General features: G+C 44.3%; 1 protein-coding gene and 1 long non-coding RNA gene across 2 annotated transcripts in view; one reads left to right on the top strand and one right to left on the bottom strand.

Annotated features, from left to right (window-relative positions):
• Positions 1–1259: 1259 nt before the first annotated feature.
• Positions 1260–23226, top strand: part of LOC111264479 (protein sax-3) — an 80989-nt gene continuing 59022 nt past the window's right edge. The window contains exon 1 of the mRNA XM_022840423.2: positions 1260–1953. Within this exon, the coding sequence (XP_022696158.1) occupies positions 1821–1953 (133 nt within the window). The 5' untranslated portion in view covers positions 1260–1820. The remainder of the gene's footprint in view (positions 1954–23226) is intronic.
• LOC111264480 (uncharacterized) lies at positions 11858–18768 on the bottom strand. Its single transcript, XR_015312706.1, has 3 exons — positions 16835–18768; positions 13229–13379; positions 11858–12853 (listed from the first exon to the last, which is right to left on the bottom strand). It is a non-coding gene; the product is annotated as an uncharacterized LOC111264480 (long non-coding RNA).

Here is a 23226-nt window from a genome sequence, read left to right as displayed (position 1 = left end):
TCTATGTATACGAGGCTAAATTGTCGTAATTTAAGTCAATTTTCAATAGATTTTCTAAGAAATCTAGTCTCGAGCTCGGCAGGCACTGCCGAAAAGCGTTCCAATTCCTTCCTAGCGAATTTTCTGATCATTCTTAGGGGCGTGCTACGATTTATGTGCACTTCACTGCTTTGATACCAATAGCGACAGTCGCAGCGAGTCCCAACCGGATTACCGCGAAGTAAAAGCATCACACAAGAGTTCCGTTCGGCGACTTCATCGAATTTTTAAATTTGAATTAACTACGAAATGGTATGACGGTATAACGGAAACGCCCCCTTTTACGAGTAAGCACTGTGCGTTATGCAGGCTACTTCATACCTACGCACCGACACATCGATGCGTGCTATTTAATCTATCCGTTTCATGGATGAGTAAGTCTTCCTTTGAGCAAAGTTTAATATAGCGACCAGAAGTGTGATCCCCCAATTGAATTATGACAAAACTTCCACTGAGTTTTCCTGTTGTCACGCCAGTTAGGCTGACAAATTAGGGCACATATAGGCCAATCATTGCAAAACGTATTATACGTATATTCATTGCGAGATAAAGTAGTACTAGTCGCTTGAGGCTGTTGCATTTTAATTACCGAAAAAATTTACCCAATTGAAGTATGTCGTTGTGAATCGAAGTGTTGACGTATATGCGGGTGGATCGATGTTATCGTTCAGTAAAACCCAGGTTATTTTTAAAAATTATGTCGCTTTCATAACAGAGCCCGCAGGCTTTCGAATACGGCCATGGTACAATAGCCGCTGAAATAATGCCCTAAGCATACGACCACAAGGAACTGTGTGGTCCGAAATGTGGAACCGAATGGTCATGCTATAATAGGAACTGGTGAACGTCAGCGGGCCCTTATCCAGCTCCAGTGCAACAGCTTTCCCTATATTTCCTCTGCCTGACTCTTGCCAGAGAACTGCCTTTTTAAAGGTGCTCCTTTTTTTTGCAGTAGGCTTCGCAACATTTATCTGCACATTAAATATACGATATATCTAGAATAGTTGCCGTACATCGATGTGACAACCATAACGCAGGCTCTCCACATTGCTCACACATGCTAGCAGGCTGAACTTGACGGCTGCTCGGTGACCCTCTCCCTGTTTCGTCCTCTCCGATGCGGAGAGGCACTCGACAGCGCGCAAACTACTAGTGGCCGAGCGGCTTGGGCCGATGAGCTCCTCCGGTCAGACCGGCTTTGTCCGTACCCCATGATCGTGTGGGGTCTGTTACGCCTGTCGTGAAATATTGACTCGCATGTGCTCGATGCTCCACTGCCCAACACGATCTGATTCGGACGATCGATGACAAAATCGTCTACCATATATATATACACATATTGGGAGACAATTAAAGGGGAAAGGCCGTGCGTTCTCGTGTGTCTGTGACGTCAGCTAATAAAATTTATTGTATAATTATATTTTGCCGCGAAAGCTTACTGTCGAAACGTCACTCTAAATCGCTTATTGCTACAGGATTAAGTGCGTTTGTATTTATATGGAAAAGGAGGACTGCGTCGCTTGCTAAGATCATTGCCTATTTAGAAGCAGTCCGATATCGTTTGTGTCATTATTTTCTGTTTTTGTGTGCGTGTTTACGTGTTCTATTGTGATTGGTGATTGAAGAAGCGGTGGTGTGGATACTTTGAGATCGGTTTCGTGTAACTGCTTGTGCCGATTGGATAACTCTAGTCGTAGTAGTTAGTTTTGTAGCGGCAAGCACAGACAGTAGCTAGTCGCCTACCGTCAGGAGAAGTTCCTGCTTAACATGTGTGTGTGATCATGCTGCGTCAAAGCACTGCCAATCTGACGACAACGGCGTCAACGTTGCTGTTGGTCGGTATCCTATCGGTTCTCATGATTGCCCCGAGCGCTTTCTTTCACTCCAATGGTGTCGACGCCGCTAGTATCAAAGGTAAGTAAATCAAACCGTATTTGCGTGACAATCACAGCGCGTCCGCTATTTTTCTACCTTATTCTCATCCAGCTGGACTCGTTGGTCACGTATCTGTCACCACTAGCGTTAACAGCATTATCGGTTTCACTATTATGGCAGTCGTAAAACAGGGAGCGATAATACGAACATATGATGAGAATGATGATAACTCATTTTCGTCTATCAATGAATCACTTTGGTCGAGAGTCCGATGCCTAACTGCGGCTCAGATCATGAAAAATATCTGCCTCTACTTTACAGTGGTATACTATCTTATCTACCTTGTTTTTTTCCACAACAAGCACTATTTGCTCATTTTTGAAAACAGCACAATTTCATTATAGCTGCTCGATTCTTCTGAAGTTAGCGGGAACTCGACATTGGCCGGACCATCATCAACGTGACGTCTAATAAGGAAAGTTATCTATTCAGCCTATTAGCAGCAATTATAACGGCTATCTTTTGCTTGTTATCATTGTAAACATTGCCTGTTTGTTTACTACATCTCGCTGCTTTTTGAGTAATGCTTTAGGCGAGAACACATATCTAATAGCGATCTTTAATTGCCGGTTTCGTATTGTGAATAGCACAAATTGCAAAGTTTACCGCTGCATTAGCAACGCCATCATCGACGACGACAGGACCAGCCGCAGGCCTAGCACCTTTCATCATTTCGCAGGCTGCATTATCCGACGTCGAAAATGACGACGAAGTGATCGTTCTCATTTTTGCTCGGTCTCTACTTGTCGCCCATCGTCATCGTTATCGTTGTCATCAGCCATTCGATCTTCAGTGTCGTACTGTACGTGTATCATTGACATTAATATATATCGAGTACTTTTTGCTTTATTTTTTCTCCATTCCGCGACAAAATGGTTCTTGTTGCTCCTTGACGCAGCGTTTTTCCGCCCTTCCTATCGCCCATCGGCAGATCGATAGTTCGGAATCTCTCTCATCTCTTACAGTTCAACGCAGCTCGCGTCTTTGTATCATACGCTGGTTTATGGTATATGAGTGTGTGCGAGTTAGTCAATACGAGCGGCACTGCTCGCGAAAACAACGAAGTGATGGCCGAACTTTTATTGCTGCTGTCAAAGTGACGACCGCCATCACCGGCGTACATTTATGTCGGGATATGGCGATGCTTCAGGGCTGGAGCAGCGAAGCAACGGCCGGCCGTGCGGCCGTGCGGCCGTGCGGCGGTCTAGAAAAAGCAGATGCACGAACGAAGAAAATCGAAGGAACTTTTGAACACTGGCCATTGGAGACGCTTCCCATTTTTGTCGATGTTCGTATGCGTATTGGAATAAAGGCAGCACGTGATTCGATCAAATTCATCACAACGGCTTGAAACAGTAGAAGAACAACTCGGATATAACGTTACTGGCTTTATGCTATCGAACCACCGTCGTCTTAATAATGCCGGGGCTGGCGTTGTAGCTTCTTGTTTTGTTACTCGATGCTTAGCGATCTATAGAAACAACACAGACCCGAAGTCGACAAGACGCAAAAGACACTCATGAGTATCGATGAACAAAGGCGGTCCGTTGCTGTTCGTTCAGACAGTAAAAGATCGTAAAAGTTGCAATTATCGCATCTGTTACATCAAGCCTGATCAGTTCGTTAGAATCTGTCGACCTATGCGCTATGTAACAATGGTACTAGACGCATTGTCGAAGACATAGGAAAAGAAAAACCAACGAGACGTGAAGGGGCATTTGAGGTCTAAAAGGGCGAGCAGCTAGGCTGAAATCGTTGGCCAGAGGAAATAATTACACACACACAAAAAATCATTAGATGCCAAATTTTCTTTATAAGAGACCAGATAGCAATAGTCGAAAGATGAAGGCCAATGTTGTCAAATACACCTCGTTCAGAAGGTACTTAAGTACGAAGGTCATCTTGGAACTACACAGGTTTTTACGCATCTTAGCTACTCCCCGTATCTCAATTGCTATTTTTTCTGCTATTTACCATCGTTACTGCACTAGCTGTAAGACCAAAACGACTTAAACATTCGGTCGGGTAAGTCTTATTCCTAGCTCACACTTAGGTTACAACAAGCAACTGAGTTGAAATATGTATTGTACAAAGGTTTCGCTCTTCAAAGCGTTAAACAATACATCATTACTTAGGTTCAAATTTTGGCTTGTTTGCCTGTGGATTTTCTGCTAAAATAGCCGCCAGTAATTTGAATACTCGCATTTCATGTTTATCATTTATGGCGAGCCATGCTAGAAAAGAGGCAACTGGCTGATTACAGACGAGGCTCCTTGAACCGGGAAGGAGATGTCCATCTTAGCGAGCCCTCTGTCGCATCGTCTTTGAAGCGTCGTTGCCAGCACCATGTCAGAATCTCCCTGTCGTTTTTGTTGTTTCTCCTAGCGGATGGGTTCCCTGTGGCCAATTCCTGATTGTAATGAAATTATCCTCTTCGTTTGCCTTCGTGCTGCTTTTGACAGATAGGCCTATCTGTGTGTGTTCCTAGCTTTCTCTATAGTTCTGCCACGTCTTACTTAGTCAAGGTCTACCTTCGCAATAGCTTAGGTTTCCCTGCTTTGGGCATACTATCCTAATCATACGCTTCTTCCTAAATTCCCCACAACCGCCCAACCCCTGTGAGCCGAAGCGCAACAACAGAAGCAGCAAGTTTACCCTAGAGCATCCTATGGCGGCTTAGCGTGTAGGCCTACCCGCAACGGTCGTACCCGTCGTCCTGTGCGCCCTAGCGGTGATGCCTTTCTTTCTTGTTGTCTATGTTTACTGGTGCTACCTAGAGGAGCGGCACGGACAGGCAATTTGCAGGAGGAGTGAGCTGGACCAACGGCATGCCTTTCCTGAGGTAACGGCCTACTCTGCAGCCGTTTGTTGCTTCCGGACCGGGCCTGCCCGTTGTTCGATTTGTGACTCTACTATTGTGTTACTGTTAGCGTGGGTGAATGCGTACGTGGCTGACTGACTAGACCGTTGCCGCTTGTGTTTGCCTGGGGCGACAGAGGGGATCTCGGACTGGTCCTAACTGGGCTGAGCGGATAGGGCGTCGTTATGGAGCATCACAAATGTACAACGCTACTCGGTGCTTGGTGCTGCTACTAGTACCTGCCGGGGCCGGGCCGATATCCGTTCGCACTAGAAAACTGGCCCCAGTAGAGAAACAGAGGAGAGAAAGAGGGAGCGAGAAGATCTGTTAAACATGGCTAGCGTTTGGGAATGAGTTAGAATTTCAGGCTATTAAAACTGACACTGTGACAGAAGTGTACAACGGACGTTCGTGTCCTTCCTTGACGGTGTAAAATGAAATATATATGTCGGCAAAGATCTTGGTACATGGCGTTCTTCAGAAGATTACCAAACTAAAGAATCTAGTTAATCGCACATAACTGTGAAAATCTCCTACAATGTACTGATTGAATTTTGTCAATCTAAGACACGTAAGCTTCTTGATCCAATCGATCAACACATACACCTCGGTCAAAATGATCACCCAAGTTTGTTACTAACCTGCTTGAGCCTTGAAACTTCAAGTACTGCTAACAGAGTAGGCTATCAGCTGCCAATGCTGATAGAATTTAGTCACCGCAGAACAACTATTACGTGTTGACGTCGTCCAGTTTGCTCGTAGGCTGCGAGCGTGCTACAAGGCCTTTTTTAAAGAGCCGGTTAGACGGGAACTTAGGCGTCAATAAAGAATCGGAAGTATAACCATGGTTTGATCCGTAAAAAGATTATCTAAATTTGATTTAAATCTTACCACAACATTAAGGAGCTTTATATACGTTATTTATTCACATTTGTGTTAAAATTAATACAGGAAAATCACGTTAATGTTAAAAAAACGAAAGGGAGCTTTGAGCAAACAGCTTACCTTTGAAGTTTAAAAAAATTCACTTATCTTCTATTGTCAGTTGCCCGTTAATTATCAATACGGCAGTTTTGTCTGAATGTGTATCTAACGCTTGCTCTGGCTTCTTTATTACATACAACTGTACAGCACAACCAATGAAATAAAGTCATTAATAAAGGTGTCAGGTGATACGACACGTATGGTCATTGTAGGCAAGCAAATTTCAGGTACACACCTGCCTGCGTAAAAGGCACCAATTCACTAGCGATAGTAAACAAAAGGACTAGTAAAAACCCCGCATTAAGTAAGTTCCAAAACATAAGGCCGTGCCATAAAGCTACCACTGAAGAATGAGCACTAGCGGAATCGTTTGATCTTTAACTTACATAAATTTAAAAAAATAAGACAAACCTTTAAAAAAGAATACGTTTCGAAGAAGGTGCCGAAAATATAACAATCTGACGCATCGTTATCGCATTTCGTAAACAAGCACACGTGTCCACCCGGTGTTTTTAATTATTTGCGCAAAAGATGATGATAGGCGATTGAAGGACGGGTTAAGTGGACGGAGCTGAAATATCGTTTTTCTTTTCTATTTCACTGACTGTGGAGGTAAGAAACAAAAACACGATGCATCTTACGTGTTCGTATACTTTTCCCCCTTTCAATAAACGCCATTTCCCGTAACGCTCTTTGTTGCATTCCGGTGTATCACTGTTTTCGTTTCTGCCGCTATATATAAACTATATATCTTCCAGATAGATATGCAAATATCGTAAAGATTATTGGGATCATTTTTATATTATAAATTTACCATTGATATACTCGTTATACGTGCTTGCACATATACTCATATCTGGGTGCATGCGATACGAGCCATGAAGGGTCGTGCATCCATGGCGTCAGCACGATCAAGACATTATCCAATAGATAATTTATGTCCGTTTCGTGAACCTGTAGCTGACTTGACATGTTGCCTTCGTCGTTTTGAGAAGCCATAAGTACAGCTGTTCATGGAGCAGGCGTACGCTAATCGAGACGCGAGAGCCGACGCTCGCAGTGTCCCTGCTCGCTAGAGCGATCTGATCGTCGATTATGACGAGAATGAGACATCGAAACGATGGTTGCATTTTCCATTGATTCGCGCAAAGGGCCGAAGGCGGAAAAGTGACACAACTTTTGTTCTGCCGACTGATATATCTGCCAGCAAATTTTGTAGCCTACGACCTTAAATCACGAAAGGACTAAGGCACAAAAACCGATTAAATGTTTGATATTTTGTCCAGCTTGCCGGCAATAGCCTCATATATCATGGCATATGAAGCGAGTACGTCCTTAACTGGGTGTTAGTGAATGAACATTTGCATATGGTTGTATTTTGCTCGCCATAGCATCCCACGCCGCTCACTCAATTGATATAGCGTACATAATTATGCATTCCAGAACAAACAAAAGAAATGAAAAATACTGCGTGCCATCTTTCTTAGTTGTTCTATTTAAATGCGTCTTGCAGTGCCTCGTACGATCCATGAAAATCAACGATTTCGATTTAAGTCCACATTAGAGCTGGCCTCTTTCTTTGTGTTTTCTGCTTTAGAGTAACGATAATAATAGTAACAATAATACAGCTTGGAAAATTAAACGGGTCATTAAATTGAAAGAGGCGGGCACGGAGTAATCGTAGCAGGACCAACCTACTCCAAAGAAGAGGCCATGAGCGCTAATTTTAGCAGACTCGCACATTCTGCCGAAACCATCACGAAACGAAAGGTGGATAGACTGAATCAGTCCTTTTTGCCCCCGCCGCTGGCCTAGTCTTTGCTTTCGCTCTTCCTCTCTCTCTTTCTTGCCCCAACGAGATAGATTGTCCTGCTTACATAGCCGTGGCAAATTGGCCTTCGTAGGTGCGACTCCAAAAGGCAGAAGGTTGCTGGAGGAACTAACTGCTCAGTGCCTGCACCTTGCGCTGCCTTAAAATGACCCTTATTTCTTTATCTCCTTCTGCGAAGACCGCCGTCGACTATAAAGGCGACAACAGCGACAAGGAGTGAAGAGTGAAACAAGACCAAACGACAAAGAAGCCAGCTACTCAACCAGCTGAGACGATACGGGGCTCGAGACAAGAAACTATACTTGCCACATTCGATCAGCCTGTGTTAACGTGTGCTACAGCAGCTGTATGGAACCGTTATTGCTGATGCCTGCAAGACTTTCCCGGCTAGAGACGATTTCCTTTGATATAATGGGGTATCCAGTCCTTCCTTATTCGCTCGCTCTCTACCGTAAGTAAACGAAGGAACGACCTAAAATGACAGTGCGGTTAAGGTGAGAGTGGGCACTGGTAACAGGACGAGCGTAACGCGTAACGAGTGCAGCTGTGAATAAAAATGAGCCTACTTCGTTGGCCATCATCCTCCGTAAGAGGTGCCATAGTGGTGTTCATTATGAGAGATTACGACGAAGAAGGGACTGAATTGGAACGAACGGATGAAATGTAGAGGCATGGCTCAACGATTTGGGTTAAGAGTTGACCCACAATTTGGGCTACCAGCCTTTTTCCATTTTTAGCTTTGGTTTTGTAAAGAGAGTAGCAGTGAAAAGCTCAGTCCGTTTGGCGGCAGATTGGGAGACGATGATTAATGGGTCAATCTGCTGAATGTTATAAACAGTTGTAATGCTAAGAATTTTAGTTTGTAACGGTCGCGAATTGCGTCCATAATTAGCGAACGGACGCTTATTCAGTCCTGTTTGTTTGATGTCGAATGTTTCATGGAACAGATCCGCCAACTGCTCCCTTCTAATCACTCTCTATAAATGGATGTAATGGCTAAAATAGCATATATAAGCTCATATACAATATTAGTCAGGGTGCTCCTCGATTTCTCATGGTCGACTACCAGCCGTTGTTGTTGTTGTTGTTTTTTGATAATTGGAGAGTTCAAAAACCTCCGGGCTTCAATGGAAAAGTTCACACAAGACATTTACATGATCTTATTATTAACAATTGTTGTTCTTGTGTCTGTGTGTGTGATAGCTAAAGTCGGTCTCTTTTGTACTGTAACTCGCGCACTAACATGACGATAAAGGGCTAGTGGGTTCGATCGAGAGTTCGCATCGACTGGAAGCACTGCTTTATGATTACAACCACGGAGGGTGATAACGATTACAACAATAATAGCAGCAACAACAACAACAACAACAAAAAAACGAAGAAGAGACGACAATTCATTCTTGTTAAGGCGGACGTTACGATACTTACTGCTGCTGTTGTTGTGGTCGTCATCGTCGTTTATCAGCCAACTTGGTTCTATTTGCGACGACAAACTTTAGCTAGTGAATGGGTAACTAGCTGATTGTGTTGATATTCCTTCGTGTCGATGTTGTTAGTCGAGACATAATGCCTGATAAAACCAATCCAGTGACCGTCATCGTTGAGTCGCCGATATAAGCTATAACCAACGCGATTGTCGGCGTTTGCTACTCGGCGTGCAAGTATAAACAGACATACATACATATATGCACGTATATCCGCTGAGTCGAAGCCGTCAGGAGTCACTCAACGATGAAAAGCATCATCATTTGACTGTTTGTCATTATCGGTCTGATTATATAGAGCGATGCAACCGCTAGCCATTCGAGTTTATTCATTGGCAGTCGTGTGCGGCTCGATATAAACGCCAGAATAACAACATGTATTGACAATGAAAAAGCACGCTAGGGCAAGGGAACGATCATAATAAAAAGAAGAGTAACTACGTGTTTAAGTGACGAAACAGATGACGACAGAAAGAAACACTCAGATCCGATCTAGGGTTACTAGAACTCTACGTCGCTCTGTTTACTCATCAAAATAGAATGAATAGGCCTAAAGTTGATTTTTGGTAAACAGGTAGAACTTTCTTAGTGCCTCGGTATCTTTCACTTGGGTGACTGAACGCAGATGTGCATTGTTATTATTTTTTTTTTTCTCCTTATTATGATTAGCATTGTCTGTTATAAAGTCTTCGAAGCCGCGGGAAATTTTTAACTACAGGCGACGATAAACAACGACGATGACACAGTATCAGCACAAAAGCCAATGCTTCATTGTTTTCGCTGTAGGCCAGCTGATTCGGGATCCAATGTCTCTTGAGGATCATTCAGAAAAGCAGATGATGACTGTAGATGCCGAAGGCCGAACGGAGTAAATAATACCTATGGCCGTATGTGGGCTCCGTAAATTTTTGTGTGCATTCGTCTGTATCAATATATGCATATATATATGTGTATGTGTGTGTGAGTGTGTGTGTGTGTGTGTGTGTGTGTATGTGTGTGTGTGTGTGTGTGTGTGTGTGTGTGTGTGTATGTGTGTGTGGGTGTAGCGTGTAATAAAGATTAACTGCGACGAAGAGAAGGTTTTCGGGACATCCGTCTATCTGCTGATCTGCGATGTATGTTCGCGTGCATGTATATGACCGTTCAACCTAGATGTGTGCTCTTTTCGCAACCCCCGCTGCAGCTGCTCCGGCAGCTAAGATCAGGGGTGGCGGCTACCGCTACTACTGCTGCTGTTGTCACCCGTATATTGGCACACAGCCTTGTAGCCTAAGGTAGAAAGCCCGTCGGATCAAAGAGGTCGAACGGACCGATGCAGAACTGATTCGATAGGGGGCTGCTGCTGCTGCAGGCGGATTCTGGGGCAGCTTGTGCCAGTCCTCATGTTGCCGCTGTTACTGCTACTGCTTCTGATCCTAAATAAACATGGCACATACGGTGGACACCTACGGAAGTATTTGCTCTGCGGCGGCACTCCCTCCTGCATCACATCATGCTTCTGCGCGCGGAACTATTGCCGCTTCGAGCAGGGTCACATCAAAGCTAGCAGCACCAGTCGCTGGCTACTTACTACTCCGCCTGGTTTCACCGCGCCCAGCAGAATACTCGCGTAAGCGAAAAGCCAGTGACAATCAGCAGGAGGTGCATGCGACTGAGCCCGTGAGTAACAAACTCTCTGTAGGCAGGCCAATAGAAACAGAAGCGGGGGTAATAGGCCGAAGAGGACAGGTAACGCCAGCCAATGTTTATCATGACGTCCAGCTGGAAGTCTGGTGGCTTTTCCTGCCAAAAGAGAAAGAGCAAGAGTATGGGCATCAGCAATAAAAGAAGAAGCCATGTCGCGTACTGCTTAACCACACGCATCGGATCCGATGGCGGTCGCATGGTATGCATCTATAGCTTGGGTCGTCTTGACGCTTTAGAGGTTAGTCAGGCAGTGGTGACATCTATTTGCGTAGAATGTATTAGAACAGAATGACTTCGCAATGTTCCATTGCTCGTGCGACGAGTATGATAGGAGATTTGCTGGCAGATTATCTATGCCGAGACTTTTGGCTAAAGCTGTCGGTGGTCAGATCAGAGTTAGCCAGTCGTCACGAACAGATACTGGTCACAAGAGCATGCGTGATAGAGCACGGACGAGAAATGATCGGAAAGGCTGGGCAGAGAAGTCCAGACGACACTTGGGAGTGCCTACGCCCCCGAATGACGATTCCAGCCCAGATGAACTAGTTAGAATTGTCCGAAAACCTCGCTAGGGAGACAACATAACTGGTCCCTTCAAAGCGTATGCGTTCTATATCCTGGAAAGTAACTTATGTCACGCAAGTTGGGACCCTACCAGTCGTACTGTTAACACTACCAATAAGAGACGTAAGGAGGCGCCAACGAAAAAGCCCATCAAGTTGCCTTCTATTTCCGGCTCAGAATACTTAAAACACTATTGTTTATTGCTGCGAGCGAGATTACGTGTTTGTCGTATGTGTGCACTTCTCTTTGTCTGAATAACGAGAGAAACAATCTATGAAAACATGTTATCTCTAATTTTTTAAGACATTTTTAGTATATACATGTATAGTATATGAAAGCGACCTGCAATTACCAGTGTCATTGTCGCTATATTTGTGTTTGTTTTTGAACTTTGACGGGAGGCTTTTCGTATGTTCAGCTTAGAAGTACAGATTACATGTCAGTCGGTTCGCGGCAAAAAACAAAAACACACGATAATAAAGAGCACGTCGTCTTTTAATGATATGATGATCTTCAAAGTCCGAATAGCGTTGCTTGTTCTAGCCTACTATTGTCCTGTTACTGTCTGATACTTTCTTCCGAAAGATAAAGTTGTGGATGGTTTTAGTGAAACGGATAAAGTGATGGACATCACGTACTCCATGGCTATAAATAAATGATAATATATTATCATGTACATTTATAAATAATCCTATAGACAGCTATTAAGTGGTTTGTTCATGTTTATAGCGAATTCTAGCGTTATGGGCTGCGAATTTTGTGGCTGGCAGACCCGAGGAATTTTGAGGCCCGAATCTTCTCTACTTTTCTTTCGTCCAGACGCCTGCATTCGTTCCCTTCGATTGAAGCCGTGTTGACAACTCAGCGACATCAAGCAGCAGCGATAACAACAGACATGTTCTTCAAAGGCAGATGCGTTTCCTTTGGTCGTATTTTTTCATATACGAATGTAACTTACAAGTGCAGATACTTCGGGCTTTCGCCTTGGATGGCCAAGGCGCACCAGTCTAGTACCAGCATCGACGCGAAGCCCAGCTACCGGTTGATGCCAGCCTACACGATGGGCAGCACCACAAAGCACTCACAACAACACCATCCTTATCAACCGATGTGAAAAGACAACTTCAGCACCGAAAATTGCCTTTTTCTCTAAAAATGATTGCCACCACGAACGTTTACGCTTCGTCGTTACAGTTGCATGTATTGAACCGTGTCGATTCGTATCCCTTTGCCACCATAAGGTAAACAGAAAATTTGGTTCGATTGGGCCTAGTTCGATTCGCGTACACCCGTTGTCGACAATGGCCATCACTGCGCCAGTCCTTGGCCACTGCGCCAATCCTCGGCTCAGTTGTACTGACCATCTACGTTTTCCAAAGGCCAACGTTTCCAACGCCAAGAAATGGCAGATGTATGCACGAACATTACATGGTCTAGGGTTGTTGCTTCTTCGGTGGACCAAGGGACACTCTGTCGATGAACATTAATATTAATATATGCCTACTAGGGACAAATATAAAGCAGCGGCGTTCGACTCTACTATACTCTGGATCAATGGGGCACTATATATACAATGTTTAGAAAGAAATAACTGTATTGCAAATATGTGCAGTAATGGTACAGCACCGCATAACGTCACATGGTAACTTATATACTATCACATCTTGGTCAGGTACCCATAGCCTTAACCAAATCCATTGTCATACGTATGAACTGATGGAAACCATATACCGTGAAGCGTGGAATTACATGCCGTCTCTTTCTGTCTGGTCTTTTGCAGGCTTCATTAGTCACAGCTCAAAGTCAAAAAATATATATTTATAAAAGTCAAAAATCAATCTTTACCGTCTTTCTTTTCCGTGTGATCCAGCACGCCAAGTAACCAGAACTGATGGAAAAATTGAATCTGCCTTTCGTCCTCGATAAATGAGGATTTTCCGCCAAGATAGCATACGTATCTGTTCCGCGGTGAATGGTGTGGAACCGTGACATGTTCCTGGAATAAAGTCGTGATTTAAGTGTCTTAAACTGCTTCCTTCAGAGGTGATTCGCTAGAAAGATCCCGATGCTAGCATTATTTCGAGTAAGGCTATGCCGAGCGCAAAGGAAGTCTTGAGCGCGTACGTATTCCCGCACGCGCAGACATTGTTCGCCACACCTTGTTCAAGATGTCGTTTGCAAAAGCTCAGCCCTTTGAAACCATGATCGTATCTAAGTACTAGAAGCTATTCACGTATACGCATATTAGAAGTAGCAAGGCGGTCTTCATAGCTGAACTTCATGACCTCGTCTCGTCCATGTTGATTAACCGCTTCACCTTATTTTTGTATCATGACAATTTGGCGAGAGCTGGCTGGATGTTAAACCGGGTCCCTTCAAAAATGACAAATTCGTCGGCCTAAGGTCACGTTTTAGCTTATCCTGCCTGATTTTGAACGTAGGCGGAAGGCCTTTCGCGTAGCAGAAGGCCTAAATGATTACTTTGTACAACGCCAGTTAATTTTCCGTTCCGGCTGAATCGTTCCGTCATCTATGCTCACAGAGTTTTCCTGTGAAGTCGCCCTGATTGAGTGTTGCATATCCTGCTTAAAATCCACGAACACAGCAAAAAGCGTCTGTTTATGGTCATCGGCAGAAATGGCGTACCTCCTTGAGCTGTACGTCAGGTTGGAACGTCCTGCAAAGGGTAAAACTTTTTTCAACTAAACACATTGATTTTTAAATTAAAAATATTCAGGTTCATACGTTACTTTTCTCAACATGAACAATCGACTATGCATATGTTTGTTCATTCAAAAAATTAGAGAGATTTAGAGTAAATTGGCCACCCTAATGAAATTGCCAACACTTGTCACCTTTCTAGGACACAGTCAAACCATCCTTTCATATTTGTTTTTGTCTGGTCGCTCGCATCGTCCGCTTGTCCCGAGCAGGCGCCTGAGTGAGAAAACTTGTTTGGCTATTGTTCGGTTTAAAACTGCATTTGTCTCCTCTCTCTTTCTACACCATTGCCTCTAATTCTGTCTATTTACTACTTTCTACTGTCGTAAATAGGTTAATCTGGCTATAATTACCTGTCAGTTAGTCGACCTTATTTATTCCTTGTAGGTGTACAGACTAGTGAGTCTGAGGCACATCTTTTTGAGGAGTCTTTCGTTGTGTGTATTCGCCCAGAGCGATAACGTTAGCTGAACGTTGCAACTAGCTAGTTTCCATTGATTGTGTCTGGTTCAAAGAAGACCAAAAAGCACACCGACGCCATCGACGAGCGTAATAGTCACTGGTGATGCTGCGGTAGAATAGACTGCGCGTCACAAAGAAGAAGTAACATTATTTTGTCACGAAGCGACCTGACCTATTTGGTCAGTCGTTTGTCTGGCGACCAGTTGACGCGGTGCGTACGATATATGTAAATATATCGAGACCTTGCGTGTGAGAAGCCAACGTCCTCGACAGAGATGGCACTTATTCAGTCATTGCTAACAGGTGGCAGTGTTCAGAAGAACGCAGTCCGCGAGTGTGTCTTCCGTGAGATATTGCTAATTGTCTTACGCCAGGTTTACGTCGTTGACGCGAGACAGAGACGCTTACACATAGATGTACAATCAGACTGCATATATATATATATATTGTACGTCTAGCCTATATCTTCGGTTTTCATACGCTACATTCATATCATCTTCGATGTGAAAATTGGATATGTACACAGACATAAAGTTCTGCTTAGATAGCTATTTTATTCTAGTACAGATTGTCCTTGTGCACAGCATTATTTTGTAGCCGTATACCTAGATAGAGGTTATTATTCAGGGACTTACAGTTGTTCTACACAACTGCAAAACTTAGTAATAGAAAAACTTACTAGCCAATTAATGGTACACTGTCAAACGGTTGGCCAAGGGGACAGTTCGCGTCCGTCGTGAATGCGCTCGTATTTATGTCTATATCTTATCTATCCGCGTGTCGCTTGATCTATTTCGATCGTCATTACATATCAGCGGTGGCGGTAACGACGACGCCGAGAAACATCTGCCACGTCTGCGTACCTATCCTTGTAATTGGCTAGCGCAGGTTATATGGTATCTTGTAGAGCTTATCTCCTTGGCTGCAATATCTCGTAATAATACTGTCACATTTCACCTAAATTTAGGCAGAAATCTTTAGTTTCCTCTTCGGAGTGAGCTTCAGATCGCGCGCAACTGAAGACTCAACCCCGGTCATGCTTGTCGTCCAGTAAAAGAAGATACGTTGGAGGTTTTCGTTTCGTGGGATCTGAACGTGTATAGGCGTTCGTGAATAAACGAAATAGGGCCATAGAGTTTTGCTAAACATATAGAGTTGGGCATTGGATGCATCTGGGCGGCATGATGATCAATGCGCATAGTGATATTATTCGTCAACTAATACCGTGCTTGGTTACTGATTTTTTTCGGTCCCGCCCAGTTGCCAGCGGAGGCTACCGGCGATCTGCTGTGGAAACACTTTTCCTCTTCCTCGCTATAGCGGTTTCTCATCGTTCTTCGACCACTTACCGACCACTTCTCCTCCATATTTTTAGAAGGAGAAACAAATAAGTAAGCAAAGATATGGCAGGTCGTCTCTTGCTTGTTAGGTATCGGCCTTATTTACGATGCGGAGATGTAGCTGCCATTCTCTTAGCCACTATCAGACCTAACTTGGCCCCAAGAGCGATGCCTAGAGGGAAGCTGCGCTCGAAATCGAGTGTATTGTCAGTAGCAAATGGCTTGGGGCGTCTTAGCTAGTAATAATGTCTACAGTAGTTACCTATTTCGGACAAATATAGATGAATGGCCTCTATATAACGTGTTCATTAAGCAGTGGTCGCTTTCGCAAGCCAGCGTTTCTGCTAGGGATAGTATTATACATCGAAGTTGGTTGAATAATGTTATGGAAGTTAACGGCGCTGAGTGATAAACATTCTATGTAAAATAGGCCCTTAAGGACCGGGGAACTCCTAATGGTTTGAACTCCGATGGAGTTTATGTTAATATTGTTGTTGCCAGTGGTAGAATCTGAACTTTGATAACATTTTGTTTAGAAAAAAAATAGCTCTATTAGACCAATAGTTACATATCTACAGAGAGCAAAATAGGCAAAGTAAACGTGCGGGTGTTTGGTGCAAATCGTTAATGAACGAGGAAAACCGATAGTATATAAGTGGCAATAATGGTGATGATGATACAAACCAGGACGAATGGGTGCCTTAACCCCGTCTATGAAGTTCCTGCTGGTGCTTGAAAAACCAGGGTCCCTATATTAAGTGTCTTAGCACAGTATTCAAATGGCGAAGAGGAAACCTGTCAATAATGCTGATTTTGATATAATAATAATTTATAAGGCCTAATTTCTCAGGTAGCTGAAACACATTATATATGAAAGAGCTTAGTTATTATATTCGTGTTTACAATGATTTTCATAGCGTCTATTCACCTCTGGTGCCTGATGCCCAGCAGTTAATAAGTTTGTAGAAGAAAAACACACCTCCAAAATAGAAAGTTCTCGACGTTTATATGGTCCTGCGTTTCGCACAATTCACTTTGCTACACTACAGTTCCAGACAGGATAGCCTTTCCGACGATCCAATATTAAAAGATCATAAAAAAAATTTCATCATTTATTGTACGTCCAATTTTAGTCCTTTGCATTACATCTGCGCCCGTATGCCAAACAGATTTCCGTACTTCAGGTGTTGATGGCTAGGGGACATTTTGAATCTTATCCATTTCGATTGTGACTGTTTAACTACAGCCAGAACCTTTCTCGTGGTCAAGTCATCCCCTGTAGAATCGACTTGCTGGCGCCGTCTGCCCATGATTATTAGGTTTTCTCATTTATCTTCTCGTTACACGCTCTTTTTGTACTTAGCTATAATAATATCCAAGATGGGCAAGGGGGTATGGTCCTCACCTACGCGTGCGTGCCTCCATATTTTTTGCGTGTCTGTTTCTTTTTTACTTTACTCGTTCCTTGAATTTATTGGTAAACTAGCTCAAGCTCTAGGTAAGCTCAGTTGACGGCATTGCTTTCCACACTCTCCGGCGGCCGTATGAACTCTTGGCCCGTGTACGTATCTTAAATGAGATATTAGAAAAAGAATGGCTTTAAACATGAGTTTCTACACCCACCATGTAAATACTCAAGTGTCGCAGTATCTTAACCGCAGAGCAGTAAGTGAGGCGACTGGCCTATTCTAGAGCCAGTGAGCGAACTGCCGCTCGATAGTGGAGGTGTTGATTCTATCGCTGCTGCTATGGATAGTGCTTCAATCCATTCAATAGAAAAACAGCATCCTGCAGACGCGTCAGTGCAAGGAGTAGGTAACCACTTAAGTGACTGTTGCCACGTATGATGATGATGATGATGATGATGATGATGGTGAGGCCGATATCACCCAATCCGATCAGGCTGAGCTAGCCATCAACTTGTATGATAACGACTGAGCTACAAGTAGTAGACTTCTCAAGATGCCGCTGCCGTCACTAATCCTCGTACCGACTCATCCACCTAATGCTGCTTTAATGGCAGTCTAGTGCTTCCTATTGATTGTTATGTCTACTTCGACCCGCATAGAGACCACTGAGTGGCGTTGAACAGATTACGCGCGAAACCAATAGCGTTATCGAGGACCGTTTATGTTATTCACCTACACTCCGTGCACATATTCCGCTAAAATCGAAGACGTTTTTTATGTTCGACTTGGCTGAGTTGAGGCCGACTGTTCTGTGGTGGTGACTGTAGAAAGGAGGCTGAAACATCGTAGAATTACATGGTCGATCGGAAGCGATAAACCTCGGACACGCTTAGTTCTTCTACTATCTCTGCAGCTAGAACTGTTATACGGAAATATCTCAAGCTACATATGGTACAGCATTAGAAATCTTACGAGCACCAATCGGTATCTACTAGTGAAGACCTTTTAGTTCGTCGAACCTCTCCCTGAAACTGTGTTTTTTTTAACGTCCTGCCGTTGTTGCTGGCATACATCGCCATGCATCCTTTCACCTCAGTGCGCTATCTGGGTCTGTTACACCCACCCATCCATCCATCCATCCACTTCTGCAAGGGCCTTTTGACTGTTTCAGTTCTAGCGCGTTGAATGCACAGATCGCTTGCATCGTTTCGGCAAAGAGTAAAACTGTTGTTATTGCTTCTGTTCTACTGTCCTGTGTTCTTTTCCTACTTTTACTACGACGGCCATTACTGCAGTGCGGTGAGCGGTAGTCTTGAGGATAATACGTACGGCCAAATGTTGAATTGTAACGGCGGTCAAAGAATATATTGTGGCTACGCAGCGCTACCTGCCTTCTCTGTCTACGAGGTCACTTCGTTCGGATTCGAAGCTTTTTGTCTGTCGTCAAGCATCAATTGTTAGTTGTTCTTAGCTGTCTCTTACTGTCTCCTGCCTATCTTTTCGTTCAATCTCTGACAATACGCTCCGCTTGCTTCTTTTTATGAATGCAGGCCGCTACACTCGCTACCCACATTACCTCTCTCTATATGCGCGTAAATGTGTGTCCGCCAGCACTCGAACGATTTAATACAGAGCTTAGGTTAGAGTTAGTAGTTGGCGGTCATGAATTGTGATGTGCAGAACACAGCGGCGTCATGCAGCCGAACCATCCTCACCGTCATTGTGACTCATATTCTCTTCCCGCATCGCGCTTCAAGCGACGCATAAACCAATGTCTACGGTCGAAAACGGCTAGCAGAAGCTTGTTGCTCTACCGAGACTGTTACCGAAGCTCCTGCCACGTCTACCCCCTACGGAGAGTTGTGACTGACGACCGTCTGGTGTTGGTGAGCTACTACAGCTAGAGGTTTTCAGGAGCTGTAATGCGATGAATTCCCCCTACCCCTCCCCCTTCCCTTACTGGAGATCGAATAGGAGTTTTCATAGGTATGTCTTTCATTCTCCCTCTGTAGAGAACGCGCTGGTGGCGTAGCCGTCAAGCGTGATCGCTATTGCATCGTGAGGTACCATCTGGTACAGGTTAGGTACACGTTAGGAGATCTCTCATCTCGTCCGTTCTCGCCTTGCTGAACTAGGCCATTTACCCGCGCTAACTGAATGAGTGAAAAAAAAGGGACAGAGCCGTGGACGAAGTATAACTAAGACTGCCAGCGAAACAGCGCTCAGAAGAAGAAAATCTGTCTGTCTTTTCAACCATCTACTAAGGATACGAGACAGCCCAAAGGTACAGGCTATGAGGAAGGCCGGAAGACTGGATCCGGCGCTCGATACGTCGCGCAGATCTGTAGATAGATCTAAGATTTCGAAACAGGCATGGTGGACGAGGATGCCGAATAATCGTTTCTCGCTTCGCCTGTGACTGTTCTCCGTTTGACTACGCAGCGATAGCTAGCTGCACGAAGTTGCAGCGTGAGAATCATGGACATTGTATATCGCAAGATGAAGACGAGAGAATGAAGCGGTCACGTTCGTATGGGTGGGAAGTGTAAGAAACTTCCGGGGAGGTCCTGCAACCGTATCATTTATGGGACTTCAGAAAAGCGCTGAGATGTCAAGCCAGACTTTTTCTATACAGTCACCTTTGCTCCCTTTTAGAGTAGGTGAGACCGTCCAGCTGGATGCTCACCTAACGTTTGGTCACTGTTGTTAGAAGTGAATAGAAATGAAACCCATTTTCGATTTTCGTATCGGTGATGGCACCGAACGAACAACACGTTAAGGATACGGTCGTTACTTTTAAATTGTTCTGAGTATCCAATCGTGCGTTGCGCCACTAATACTCTCGGTACGTTTTTATCAAGCTTCAGGGACTACCAATTAGAAGAAGAGTCATAAGCCTACCGAACGAGAAAAATTCCGTTTAAGCCTTTTTGACAGTGTGGTTCTCGCCGTCAACATAGTTGACATTCGAGCTAGGAATGTTTGAATATTATTGCGAAGTTAATTAGCTAACGTGCAAGACAGCACTGAAGTTACTTTGAACGTTACCGTTACATTCGTCAAAATGGTCCGGAGCGCATAACTTGCGTTGAACACAGCTTTAAAGTAGTCTATAAGTCGGAACAATGAACCAACTGCCCAGTTCTTCTAAGAGGGTGCAAGAGGGCGGCGGAACACATTTGTGGGTTCAGGTGCACTCATTGTGCTTACCCCATTGGGGGCCTGTGATAGGTCTTAGAATGCTTTTTCCTGCATCGCCCATTCTTCGTATGGTTCTCTACCGTGCTTTTGATGGTCTCACAATGAGATTCCTACCTGAGCCTCGCCCTCGTGCCCGATTCCTGCATGCATGCCTCGCATGGTTACATCGCAGACTCGAACGACGGGCATCGTGAGGCAGATGACTGTCTCACTGGCTGGCGGGTGGCTGAGCTATTGCTTACCTATGAAGAGAAAAATCATCGCTGTATAGGCCTGGCGGACGGATAAGAACTAGGCAGTAGCGCTGCTGCTGGCGATCGCGACGACTGCGGCAGCGGTGGTCCACAAACGTGTTCGAAGCGAACTTAGTGCACTCGTGGTATAGTAGTAACAATAAAAGGCACAGCGCCCTCTCTACTTCTGCTGCGTCCGTCGGTGCTTTCACTATTGATTCTGTTGTTGATACTATCGCTGCTTTTCGAGCAACAGTCGATGCTGTTGCTAGTTGTTCCCAGTCGTTGCTTTGTCGGTGACAGCTGGCGGCAGGCGATGGTAGTTTGCCTATGATAGCCTCGGACTCCGTCAGTATGGGTGATCAAGCCATGAAGTCACAGATGGACATAACCGGAGAGCAAGCGGAGGGAGCGGAGACTCTATTCGCTGGGCTGGGTTTGGCGCTCGTCGTAAAATCACCATCATTGTTAGGACTATCGTTATTGGAGTGGATAGACGGGAGCTGAGGGTCGAGAGCTGGGAACACTAACGACGGTTGGCGCTTGGTAATTCAGCAACAGAGATAACTTACGAAATTACCACATACAGAAAGAAACCGTACATAGAGCTGTCGTGTGCGTGTATACTTAATACGCCATAAGAATTTCCCTGGCGAAGAGATTATGCCTGATAAATTCGTGTGCATATGTCATCTATTGGTGATGTTCGTACAAGTGTGTTGCAGCTCTTCGAAACATTTTAAAGATTCGTTTAGATATAAACTCGATGCGTCATTTCAATTAACAGAATAATATTGCTACAAAATGTACTAGGCCGGTTTGTGCCTCTTATTCAATCCATAAACGGGGAACTAGTTGGGGGAGAAGCTTCTCTAAAGGTAATAAGTAGCCACCAGCCTTTAAAATATCCAATACCTTCAGCCTGAACGAAACTTCCAATGGCTTATAATGTATAATAGTCTTATATAAAATAGTCTGACACGATACATTGTGTGTTCATCCGACAAACCTGATTGTTGCCACGCGCGAAGGCCAAGGCTATTCGAAGTAAGATAGCCAACGGGTGGCGTCATTTGACAGAAGAATGGCCCTGAGGCCTGGCGACTTTATCACCAGCCATGTCAAATGTGACTTTAGTCAGTTTCCGGTGTCTCACCATTGATAATAATGGGGCAATCGTAGCTTTCCTTAGCAGTGGACAAACGCAACCAAACCGATGAAAAGGCTTGACAAAGCAGACTCGAACGTCGTTCCACTTTGTAACCGGTATTTGTTGCGCGTGCCTTCAAAATATCGAACGACCAGAGTTTAGTTGAACGTCCATTTTCTACTCTCGCTTCTTTGATCGGTCGGGTTTAGCAAGATGGATGCTTGCAACGAACGCTTTGCTCGACGGCGGCAATGTGTCTAAAATGATGCCTTGTACCCGAAAGATGAGACCACCAAAAGCGACTGCATCATTTCCCTTTTAGATGACGATGTTTAGGATGATGATAATAAAAAAGAAATAGTAGTGACATTTTAGCTATTGTCTGGTGATGTCAACGAGTTTTCGCCTATTTTGTCTTCTACGTCGCTTTACGACCATGTGGTTTTAGTCAGTCGCTCGATAAATTACAATAAAAAGTCAGACATTTCTCTAAACGTATTTCTATCTGTCTGCTCATAATAGAGGCTTTGAGCAAAGCTTTTCTCACTGTGATTTCTTTACCTCAACGTTGGTTTCGTTTGATGTCATGTCATTGACTTAGTAACGAAGCAGGATATGCTTTGTTTCCTACAAAATGACTAGTCCTAAGACGCCGATCTCTGATTCCCTCGTCTGGCTTCTTCGTAGACCATGTTATACTGTGATACTACACAAATATAACCCTGTGTATAACAATGCACACAATGAACCTTTTCTAGCTATTTGTCAATATGCCATTTTTTGATCATTCACCTGTTACGCCACCTTACGGTAGCCTTGCCGTTGGAAACCGACAAATGATAATATCCTGTTTGCTTCGTTCTGCACATGGACGCACACATGCAGAGGCTCTTACCTAATGGCGAATTTCCCTATAGACAGGATACATTGGTCAGCAACAATGCGTGTACGCTAATTCCGCTAAGTACGTTGCCGTTATTATTATTATGACGTCTTACTTTCGCGATCATGCAGTGCTGTTGTCATTGGGCTATCATGTTGACGGGAAGTCTAAAGCAGAAGAAGTCGACTCACCCTGATATTTGGCCGCTGCCGTATAGTAGCGCATGTGTCCACTCTCTTTTGGCCAGCGTACTGGCGTTTTACCTACGCACAAGCAGATGGTCACGGTTGCTATGAGCTAAGCAAGAAAACAAAACAAGCAATTTACGGACAGAGTAAGCCAGGTGTTAATGCAGCTGGCGGATATAGCCGATGCTGCATCTTCTGCAGCTGGCCTTACAGTTGTTTCCTCTATTGTGTCCCTGCCACATCTCCCGCCGTCCGC

This window comes from Varroa jacobsoni, unplaced genomic scaffold (assembly GCF_002532875.2).
Source record: "Varroa jacobsoni isolate VJ856 unplaced genomic scaffold, vjacob_1.0 scaffold_863, whole genome shotgun sequence".
Lineage (NCBI taxonomy): Eukaryota > Metazoa > Arthropoda > Arachnida > Mesostigmata > Varroidae > Varroa > Varroa jacobsoni.
The sequence above is the reverse complement of the archived record's forward strand: the minus strand, read 5'-3'. Positions and strand labels throughout refer to the sequence as shown.